This window comes from Coloeus monedula (genome assembly GCF_965178545.1).
Source record: "Coloeus monedula genome assembly, chromosome: 18".
Taxonomy (NCBI): domain Eukaryota; kingdom Metazoa; phylum Chordata; class Aves; order Passeriformes; family Corvidae; genus Coloeus; species Coloeus monedula.
In genome coordinates this window covers 5,223,057-5,234,220 of record NC_138798.1, presented here as the reverse complement: position 1 = coordinate 5,234,220, position 11,164 = coordinate 5,223,057, and the positions used below count along the sequence as shown (strand labels likewise).

Below are 11,164 nucleotides of genomic sequence, written 5' to 3'. Positions count from 1 at the left end.
GGCTTGGAACCTGCTGCTGGTGCAGACACACCCCCAGTCTGACTGTGGAAATAAAGGAGTCTCCAAGGCTCGTCCCAGCACTGTGTGTCAGCAGCCAGAGTCACGTTGTTGTCATGTTTGTGGTTCCTGGTGTGATGGGGCTGGGTTGTGGGAGCTGTTCCCCGTTTAGCTCCGTGCCAAGGGTGGTTCCTGCAGTGCTGGGGTCAAACAGGCAGAGCCTGTTGGTTCAATCATTCCTGCAGAGCAGCTGCTTGGAAGCTTCCAGAGGGACAGATGTGTGACTGGTGTCACCAAGAGATGGTGAGCAGAGACACAAACGTGGTGAGGTGCTGAGCAGGCTCGTGCCAGCATCAGGGCTGGGCACAGGAAGGTCACCACTGCCACAGCTGCTGGTCCCACCCCAGCACAGACAGTTCCCAAGGTCGTTCTGCCATCCCAGGTCGCTCGGGCTGCTCCACAGACATTGCAGGGAATTTCAGAGGCGTCCAGAGGATGAGCCAGCTGCTTGCTCAGGGGTAGCTGGGCACAGATGCCACCCGGCTGCCAGCCCTGGCAGCTGAAGAGGTGCTTCAGCAGGAGCAGAGTCATGTGGCACTGCTCCCATCCTGGGCATGGAAGGACTGTGAAGAGCCTGTTGGCAGAGCAGGAGTGAAAACTCCCTGGAGCCACCCTGGTGACCTCCTGCTTTGGTGACATCCATGTGGAAGGTGACACAAGGTAAGGTGCTACTTCCCTGCACACTTCCAGAGTCATGGACAAACTGCTCTGGTTCTGGAGGGAGCACAGGGAGGCATTGCAGGGTGGGAGAAGGCAGGAGGGATGAGGGTTGTGTGCTCTGGGCTGCCTGCTCAGCTGAGCCAAGTCGCCCCGCTGGGAGATGCTGCTCTTCCTGTCCCCTCTGTACCCTCAGCAGATCCAGCTTCCCTCTGTGATTCCCAGGAGAGGAAGCCTTGGAGCACTGGGAGCAGCTCCAGCCTGCTCTGCTCCCCGGGGAGATCCGCCTGCATCCTGCCTGGGCGCTTGGGAAGTGGTTGTGTGCTCTGGCAGGAAACAGGGAGAAGTGGAAGGAAAAGCCTGAGAGGGACAGGAGGGAGATTTGGCACAGCAGCAAAGCACAAACGGGATGGATGCTCCTGCCTGCTGCCGTCAGGGATCTTCCGCTGCAATCTGCTGAGCCGTCTGCCGGCCGGGAACAGCTGGGCTGGCTCTGCTCCTTCAGCTGCTCGGGCTGCATCTCCCCACCCAGCCCGTGCTGGGCCACCCAGCCCATGCCTGCCCTGTGCTGGTCAGCTGGGAATAGCACACAGAACTCCCCTGGCCCACAGGGTGATGGCTGTGCTGGAGAGGATGCTTAAAAATGGGGCATTTTGAGCATCAGGGGATGAGGAGCAGCTGGGCCTGTCTGAACACTGCCAGGGAGGGCCAGAGGGGCTTGTGGGGAGCAATTCCTGCCCTGTCAAGCTGGCTCTGTGCTTGAGGGGGGTCAGGCACTGGTTTTCAGGCATTTGGGTGGGATTTGAGCAGCACCCTCTGCCCTGGAGCTGCTTCTGGGAAGCTGCTGCCTTTGATGCGTCAGTGCAGGCAGCTGGAAGCAATTCCTGAAATGGTTTGTTTGCGGATGCTCTGGCAAGGCTAATGGCTTCTGTGGGGCCCAGGGAGCTTCAGGCCTGCAGCTGCTCCTGGGGATGGCTGGGGACAGTCTCTGCTGCCCTGGGCCAGGCAGCACTGCCACAGCTGTGCCCACGCCGATGGGCTGGAGGAGATCCCTGTGCTCCTTGGCAGCCTGGGCTCCACTGACATCACAGAATCCCAGAATGGTTTGGGTTGGAAAGGACCTCAAATATCCAAGTCCCTGCCATGGGCAGGGATTCACCCACTAGACCAGGTTGATCAGGGCCCCATCCAGCCTGGCCAAATCCAGGCCTGGGAGGCTGTGACTGGTCAGGACAGAGTTTCCATGGGTTGGGTATGTTAGAGCACTGCCCTCACTCACTGTATCACTGGCAAACAGGCCTGTGCCCCCTCCCACCCTGCAGCTCCTGCTCTTTCCAGGCCTCTTCTCCCCACCAGCAACCAGATAAGCAGGAGCCAACCCCTTGGTGTTTGTGTGACCCTGGCCTCGTTAGAGCAGCAGGCAAAGCCCGTTCTGTTTTCAGCACAACTGTTTATTGATAATCTTTGCTTATCCACTGTATGAATGTCACCAACCTTCGGACAGAGCCAGCCTGCTTCCCCAGGGCCTGTGTCCAGGTAGCCAATGCGTGTAGAAATCATGCACTTCAGGTAGTCTGTAACAAGACGGGTGTAAAAAATATCTCAGATGTATTTGAAATCTCTGCCTCATCTTGCAATCAAATCACTGAAAAGTCTGTAAAGAAGTTGTTGGGGGGACAAGGCTGGTCCCTCCCGGGCAGGGCACGTAGGCAAAGGGTCCCCAGCCAGAGCTGTGAGCATCCACCACACACTGTGCTTTGGGGGGGTGTTATAAACTGGCCCCCAGACCACAAACAGACTCTGGTGCTGGGGGACTTCAGGAGAAGCATGGTGGTCCCTGGGTGGGCAGGACCCCAGGGTGGGGGCTCAGGCTGCAGAATTAACACCCCTTGGGAACCTCTCCTGTGGTGTCAGGTCCGTGGGAGCTGCTGCTGTGTGTGCCTGCCCTGGCTTGAGGAAAGAAGAAGATGGAGCAGCAGAAGGAATGGTGACCTCCTTTCTTCCTACAGACAGACAAAACCCCCATTCTCTGTTCCCAAATGGTATCCCTGCCCCTGCACAGCTTCCCAGCTGGAGCTGGGAAAACTGAGGGTTGCAGGTAGAGCAAGGAAGGGATTTGGTCAATTGCTAACACCCTTGGCCAGACTGAAGATCACAACTGTGCGTGCTGTTCCCTCAGTAGGGTGGAGGTTGGGGCTTCTGGGCTGGTGGTGGACTCTGCTCCCTACCTGGGTAACAAAAGAGGTTTCAGAGGGCAGGAGGGCTGGGGAGCCCCAGCTGGCACATGGAGGAGGAAGCAGAAGCCCCAGGAGGGCTCTTTGTGGGCAGAGTTGTGTCCTGCCCGCCCCATCAGACCCAGCCTGGAGGGACCACAGTGCCCATGGAAGCCCCCAGTGTCCGTCTGTCTGTCCATCCGGGACCGCAGCCGGGCAGGGCAGGCTGGTTGGCTGTTATGGTGTGTGTGTGTGTGTGTGTTGTTCCTTTGATGACAACGAGAAAAATTTTACATTACATTCAAACGAACACCCTTGGGTTTGTTACTCTACTTCTGAACACCGCAAAACACAGTAGCAACAGAACACAAAGGAGCAGGGGGGCAGCGAGCCCCGGCGGGGCCGAGGCGCCGGCGCTTGGAAAAGAATCCCTGAAGCCAACGATGGAGGAAGGAGATGGGCGCAGATACACGTCACAGTTTCCATTTACAAGGCCCCCACGAGGGAGCACCGAGGCCGTGTGCCAGGACAGGCCCCGGCCGAGCTGCCCTGAACCCACCAGGCCGGGCAGCGCCGTCATCGTCCCGGCGCGAAGATGAAGTCGAGGGCTTGGCGCTCGGCCGCGGCCACGTTGGGGTGCCACAGGTCCACCATGAACACCACGCGAGGACCCTCCTCCGGGGCACCTGGGGGGATGGAAGCGCAGGGTGTGAGGGTAGGGAGGCACCTCCCCAGTGCAACCCCAGTAAACAGCTACTGGGAGCTCAGGGACACGGGGCAGGCTCCTCCCTGCCAGGGCTCCAGGGCTGCTTTGGGCACCCGGAGGATTCCTGAGGCAGGGCCTCCTTGCAGCTGCGTCCTGGATCTGTGCAGGGAGTGGCTGCTGCGCCACTCCAGCCTTCCTGGCCCTGCACGGAGCTGTGCTTCCCAACCCCACAGCAGGCTTGATGTGGAAGCAACAGCTTTTGTTCTCCCACTCTCTTGGCGCGCTCCCCTGTGTAGAACAGCTCTGCCTGATGCTTTCATGCCACGGGGGACTAATGCCGGTTAATCCGGGAGAGCTGGAGCGGAACGGCCTCCGTCAGTGGTGGAGGGAGGAACAATCCAGCGGGCGTGAGGCTGTTCCCCGGCGTGGGAGACAAAGGCACAGCCGGCACGTCAGCACCGAGCTGCAACAGGGCCAGAGGAGGCCGGGGCCGTGGCATCACAGCCAGAGCTGCCCTGCAGAGCTCAGTAATGAAGGAAGCTTCCCAAGCTGGCTGCTGTGGCATGGAGAGGGGTCAGCAGGCCCTGTGCTGGGCTGGCGGTGCTGTGACAGCAGCACGAGCAAGTCAGGATGGGAGCAAGCCATGGGCAGGCTGAGTGGGCTCCAGGGATCTGCCAGGAAAGGGGGCTGGGGTGGTCGAGCACCCTGAGGCAGAGGGAGCACCGTCATGGGACCGGGCTGTTCCCACCTGGGGCTGGCCGGGGAAGCAGGGCCTGAGCCCCGCTAGACACAGGGGCTCCAGCCCTGCTGGGGCAAGAGAAGGGACTGGGCGTGGGTGCACCCCGACTCCTCCCCGGTCCCCAGCACCACAGGGGACACCACGAGGCCCCAGACGCTGAACTCACCTTCGTGGAACGCCGTGTGCAGGAAGGAGTCGTCAAAGAGCAGGCACCGGCCCTCAGCCCAGCACTGGGGCTCACCCCCCACCACCAGTTCGCAGTTGCTGGGTGTCTTCAGACCTTCAGGCACAAAGAGAGAGGACAGGGAGGGTCAGGCCGTGCCGAGTTCCCTGTGGTGGGGCAGCAGGGAGCAAACAGTGAGCTCCGTGTGAGCCCCATGCTGCTGCTGAGGGGCTGCTCCCCTGCACGGAGTGACCTGAACCCCAAGCCTGGAGCAGCTCAGCCCCTGCCCGCTCCCTGTCTGCTCCCCCCTGCCCTCTCACTGTCCCCAGCGAGCTCAGCACCGCAGAGACTCACTTTCATATTTGGAACAGTTTCCCAGTCCCCAGAGCCCATGGCCCCAAGGTGTGCACAGGGAGCCAGGCTCCTGGGACATTTTCCAACTTCAGGACCAAAGGCAGATGCTGCCTGCTCCTTCCTCCAGCCCTGCAGCAGTGACCCTGCCCCAGACAAGGCTGGGGGAGCAGGAATTGCACTGGGGTTGGAAAATGGGCTCAACTGTGGCTCTGCCACAAGCTCGCCATGAACCTGCCCTGTCCCTTGGTCTCCACCCAAGGTGCTGCCTCAGGGTGACCCACAGGGCTGCAAGGACAGAAATCCAGGGGGGTCGTAAAACCCTCACAGGGAAGCAGGTCTGTAAGGGCCACATGAAGGACAATCACAGAAATAAAATGGGTCTTTTCTTAAAATACCAGCACAAGCCAAGGCAGTTCGACAGGGGTTGATCCCATCATCTCCTGCACCAGGACTGTCACCCCCCTCAGTACTGGGGATGCTGGAGCTGCTGCAGAGCCATCCTGCCCCGAGGATGCGGCCGTGGCGGAGAAAGGGGTCAGGGCTCACGTGGCTCCCGAGCGGTAACGATGCAGCAAACGAGCAGGATGGATCCAAGAGCGATGCCAAACCCAGAGAGCGCAGCAGGGACTCCCAGCTGCCCGGCAAAGCTGGGACTACAAAGCTGCTGTTTCAAAGGCTGCAGAACCCAAAGCCATTTCCCTGCACAACAGCCTCAGCTGGAGATGCTGGAACAGGGAAGCTGAGCTGCTGGGGGATGCGGGGAGGGAGCAGCCTGCAGCCTGCAGCCCTTCCATCCCACCCGCACCCTCAGGATGCTGCCTTGGCCTATGGATGCTGCCTGTGCCTAGAGTAAATCCTCATGAGTGCATCACCCCACTGATGGCTGTGCTGGCTGAAAGGGCAGGTTGTGTCTTAAACACATCCATGCCCTGGGCACAGCAAGAGCTGCGTTCCCAGCACCAAGGTGGGGGTGTCAGTGTGCCCCCGTCCCAGTGCAGAGTTCTGGATAAGCAAAAGACCCGCATCGCTCCTCTGCCCGGGGTGTGCGAGCTCCAGGTGTGCTCACCTGAGCCAGCCTGGACATCACTGGTTCTTCCCAGGAACCTCTCCCAGCCCCTCACAAGGGGAACACATTCCCCAGCACTCCAGAGAGAGGGATCGGTGACAGGCAAGGGCAGGTCCCAGCTGCCCAGCAGCTCCTGGGATCAGCTCTGAAGACAATTCCCATTCTGAACAAATGGCCAGCACTGCCTGGGTGTGTTTACCCGAGCTGTTGGCTGAACAGGCGCGGTTGGTGTTTGCCAGCCGGGCCCGTGTGGTGCCTCCCCCGGCACGGTCGGTGCTGTGCCAGCCCGGCCATCTGTGCCGCGTGGGCTCTCCCCGTCCCTGCCTGCCGAGCAGGGAGCACTGTGCCACCAACCCAGCGCTTGACCCACTGCAGGGAACACCCCAGGACCCCTCCCACCCTCATTTGCAGCTTTACAAACCCCAAAGCAGCATCTTTGCTCCCATTCATCCGTGTCCCATGCAGAGTACCCGAGATTCCAGGAGAGGGGAGCTGCCAGTGGCACAACACAGTCCCTGGAGCAGAACCCCAGGCTGCCCCGCATCCCAGGATAGGAGAGGGACCTGCCTGCAGAGAGGGGGATGTTCAGAAACCCCTATGTAAAATCAGCCCTCTGTCGCACACCAGCAAGAGTCCATGGCCCTGGGTCAGCAGGAGGAGGAGATGAAACCCTCCTGCTGCTGCTCTGGAGACCCTGGGGACATCAGGTACCCATAGACTGAGCACCAGCCTCTCCTCAGGAGGCTGTCACCACCAAAGCCCTCAAAACCTCCCTCAGCCCAAAGCATAGCAGGTGTCTGAGCCCCCCAGGGCTGCAATTGATGGCTGAACCCCAAGAGCACGGGGTGCCACAGGCTTTTATGGGGCTCCTGCACCCAGCCACGGCCGCAGCCCCCCACACCCTCCCGACACACGAACCACGGCGCCGGACACTCACCGAGGTGGCAGCGGATGCGGATGTTGGTGGGCCCGTAGTGCTCGGCGATGACGGTGCCCGGGCTCAGCACAGAGATGCAGGCGTTCCCAAAGACATTGTTGCCAATGCAGGTGCGGAGGCTCCCGAGCAAGCGGTACGTCCGTGGGCATCTCCGGCAGTTCCTGGGCACGCACATGCCCTGGTTCACCAGGTAGAAGGTGAACCACTCCCCGCTGGGCGTGCTGTTCATTTTCCATCCTTGCGGGAGGCTGCAGTTTGAGAACGCCTTGTACAGGGTCTCAAACTCGCACAGGATGGTCTGGAAGTTGCGCTCCAGCAACTCCACGTCGTGCTTTTGAGCGTCCCGGGAGAAGTAGGGCATGGTGGGCAAGTCGGGCAGGAAGAAGACTTCTGGCTTCTGGATGGAGGGCCGGCTGTTGAGGTAGCGGCCCTGCTCGCGGATGCCCTTGTGGATCCTGCCCATGCCGGACCAGGAGTAGCGCTTGGCGTACTCCTGCAGGTTGTGGTAGAGTTTCTGGTTGAGGCCGTCGTGGTGCGAGCAGCGCACACACTCGGGCGAGTGGCAGTACACGAAGCCGTTCTGCACCCCGTTGGCCTCGGCACTCTGCATCAGCGCGTTCACCGTGGCGTAGGCGCGGGGCTGCTCCCGCCCCACGTGGTAGCAGTACCACACGAAGAGGACCAGCAGGCAGGCGACGGCCACCAGGGCCGTGGCGTCGCAGTCGCGGAAAGACTGGATGCCGGTGGCGATGAAATCGCGGAGTCCGTCCAGGGACCAGCTCCAGTCCATCAGCCACTCCAAAGACATGGTGGTGGTGCTGGGAGCGCGCAGCGGGGCCCGGCGGTCACTGCTCGTGGGGCTCAGGGGCACCCACACCATGCAGCCGGGCCGGGGCGCGGCGGGAAGGGGCTGCCATGGGTGAGCGGAGCGGCAGCTCTGCCCTGCGCTCCCGGGAGCTCTGCATTGGCAGCGGTGCCCGGCAGCACCCCTGGGTCAGCAGCCACGTGCCCGGAGGGTCCCCACCGGCGCTCCTGGGCACATCATCCTGAACGGCCTTGCTGGAGGGAGGCTCTGGGGAGAGAAACCCAGAGGTGTTAGGGAGAGGGCTGCCCCGTGGGGTCCCTGCTGGGGTCAGTGCACGGGACCCAGCTGGAGCTGTGTGCCGGGACTGTGTGGGGCACTGGCTTCTCAGGGAGGGGATGGTGGATAGGGAGCCAAACATCATCCCATGCTGAGTAAATCCCCCAGTGCTCTCAACAGCATCTTCCACAAATATCCAGATGAAAGGCAGCAGGGAGACCCAGACTCCATCTCCCACTGCCCCAGTGACCATCTCCCCTCCTGCTCGTCCTCCAGTTTTCCTCTTAAGTTGCTGCCTTATCATGTTTGAAATCTGGCTGCTAAGTGAATAGACACTGAGAGTAGACACTTCACAGCCCTATCTGGCAGCACATCAGCTTATCCTCTCCATCTAATGGCTCTGAAGTGACTCTCCCTCCAGAGTCTGAGCTGTGGCAGAGCCCAGAGCTCAGCCAGCACATGGCCACTGGAGCAGGTCGGGGTGGTGGCAACAGGGGCAGGTCAGGTTGGCTTGTTTGATTTCACCAGCTCATCGGTAAGAGCACTGACTCTAAGTAGCAGGTTGGGTTTATGAACCAGGGAAGCCATCCAAACCCTCCCCAGCCCCTCCTGCCAAGGTCCTGCAGCCTCTCAACGTGCATTTCCTTATCAATGGTCATGGGGCTGGGCTGCAGATGGGGTCTGACCCTTCAGCAGGGACGTGCTGCAGGGCTGGAGACCTGGGATTCAGGCAGCGTTACATCCCAGGGAGGGACATCCATGCAGCCGACCGACCTCCACCCTACTTCCTTGTAGCATGCTGCCTGCATGCCCCATCCCGGGATCTGCAGTCCACGTGGCACGTCACAGCCTCCCGGGAATCTCAAGATAACTTTCCTCCATCTCCACGGCTGGCATCCCTCCAGACACTCCCGCTTCTCCCGCCCAGGCCTTGGTTCCCGGGATGCAACCACGGAGTGGGTCCCAGGGGTGTCCCCTGAGGCCGGCACAACCCCCGTGCTCCCCACAGGGCTGGAGCATGTTGGGGAAGGCAGCAGAGCCCTGGGGTGATGTGTATTCAGGGTGGCTCTCACCCTACAAGGGGAGTGGGGAACTGCTCAGGCACAGCAGCCACGGTCAGTCAGAGCCGATGGCAACACGAAGGCACAGAGGGAACAGAGCTGGGGGGTCCGACAGCCTCGGGGTCCCCAGGTCAGAGTCACACCCTGCAAGGGTGGCACAGCACAAACACGGCCCCACTGCTGCCTCAGGGATGCAGGCAACACCTCAGATCAGGGGGAAACCATCAGAGCAGCAAGAAATCCAAGCCCCCGTGCCCACACGCCGCCTGCCTGACCCCAGAGCCTGGGAGCCTCGGGCTGCAGAGCCCTGGGCTTCTCCGGGCACAGTCTCCGTGGGACCAGCCCAGGAGCTGCCTCCTGTGCCAGCACAGACACCCCACTGCAAACCTGCCCAAACCCACCTCCACAGAGGCTGTGCCAGCGCTGGGGGCAGGGCCCCAAACGTGGGCACCGCTCCTGACACACACCGCGTGGCTGGGGCTGCGCGGGGCACCCAGTGGGTGCTGTCACCTCCCAGCCAGGGTCCTGCACCGAGACGGGTCACAACCAGCACCCCTGACCTGAGATTTCAGAAAAGGCTCCTCAGCTAATGATAATGGCAGAGCCATTCCAGGGAGTGGAGATCAATTCCACGTTGCACCGAAGTTGTGCAGGACGTGGAGGCGAGCACCGTGCCAGCAGCAGCCGCGTTACATAAGGAAGGCAGAGGCTTCGATGCAGCACAAAGTTGCATCTCGGTGGCTCCGTGGTGGCCCCGGCATCTCCTGGAGGCAGCGGGTTCCGCTCAGCCCGGCCAGGGTCCCCAGGCCGTGGGCCCGCGGCGACGGGGACGCGTGGCGAGGATGTCCTCGGCTCGGCACGGCTGGTGTCGCCTTTGGGAGCAGCACGAGGAGCAGGAGCCTTGGGGTGAGGCGGGATGCCCGCTGCCACTCCGGAACCGGAGCAGTGGGTGCTCCCTTCACCCTCTCCTGAGCATGCCACCCCGCCGGCGCCACCGGAGTAAGTGTCACCCGCGCGCTGCTCTCACCCAGTGTGACGGTGTCACCCGGCGTGGCGGCGTCAGCCGGTGTCACCGGTGTGGCCGCATCAGCCGGCGTAGCAATGGCACGGCCCTACCGGTGTCCCATCACCCGGCGTGGCACCGGCACGGCTGTCCCATCACCCGGCGAGCCGGTGGCACCTGCCGCCGCGCTGTCACCCCGGCGCGGCCGTGCCGCCCGCCCGACGCCGAGCCCCTGCCCCGGCCGGGGGGCGGTGGGGGGGGTTCGGGCTGCGCCCCCGCCGCGGGCCCCGCTGCCGCCCCGCGCCCCCGCGGCCCCCCCGCGATGCGCTGCGGAGCGCTGCGGTACCGACCTGCCGCCCGCGCCGGGCCGCGCGGGGCCGCGCTCCCTCCGCGCCGCTCCGCCGCCGCCGCGGACCACAACTCCCAGCAGCCCGGGCAGGAGGGGCCGCGCCGCCCCCGCCGGGACCGCGCCGGGCGGCAGCTGCGGCCCCGGCCCCGCACAGCCCGCCCGCCCCCGCGCCCGCCCCGCGCCGCGCCCGCCCCCGCCCCGCGCTCCCGCCCCTCGCCGCCGGGAGGGGCCCGGAGGGGCGGGGGAGCCGCGGGGTTGCGGCACTCGGGAGGGGTCCCGGGGATGGAGCGGCGGGAGGAGGCGGCGATGGTCCCCGGGGGAGCGCCCATCCCAACCGCGGGCACCCCGGGACGCGGGGGCTGGGTGGCGGTGGCGGCGAGGGAGGTGCGGGGGCACCGGGGGTGCAGGGGGACGCGCAGGGACAGTGGCTCCAAGGATTCAGGCACCGGGGGCTGCAGCAGTCTGGGGATGCTGGTCCCCAGGGGTGGGAGCACGCAGGGATGCAGCCACCAAGGGAGCGGGGACTGGCTCCAGGGACACAGGCTGTTAGGGATGCAGCTGTTGGGATGTGCAGGATGCTGGGTCCAGGGACGCAGGGACACAGGGATTCAGGGAGTACTGGCTCCGGGGATTCCGGCCCCTGGTGCTGCAGCCCTCGGGCTGCAGGGGTTGCTTGTCCCCAAGAATAAGTGCATCTGGCGTGCAGGGGACAGGAGCTCCCAGCGAGGCAATGCCCAGGATGCAGGCAGCCAGGGAATGCCTCAGCGAGGATGTGAGG

The 11,164-nt window shown here is 63.2% G+C and overlaps 1 protein-coding gene across 1 annotated transcript; it reads right to left on the bottom strand.

Moving 5' to 3' along the window:
- Positions 1-3,503: 3,503 nt before the first annotated feature.
- ASPHD2 (aspartate beta-hydroxylase domain containing 2) lies at positions 3,504-7,772 on the bottom strand (the record flags this gene model as incomplete). The annotated part of the gene is made up of 3 exons (XM_082293170.1): positions 3,504-3,613; positions 4,539-4,652; positions 6,893-7,772. 3 exons carry the CDS (start codon positions 7,770-7,772, stop codon positions 3,504-3,506), a joined length of 1,104 nt encoding a protein of 367 aa, XP_082149296.1.
- Between the last annotated feature and the right edge of the window lie 3,392 nt (positions 7,773-11,164).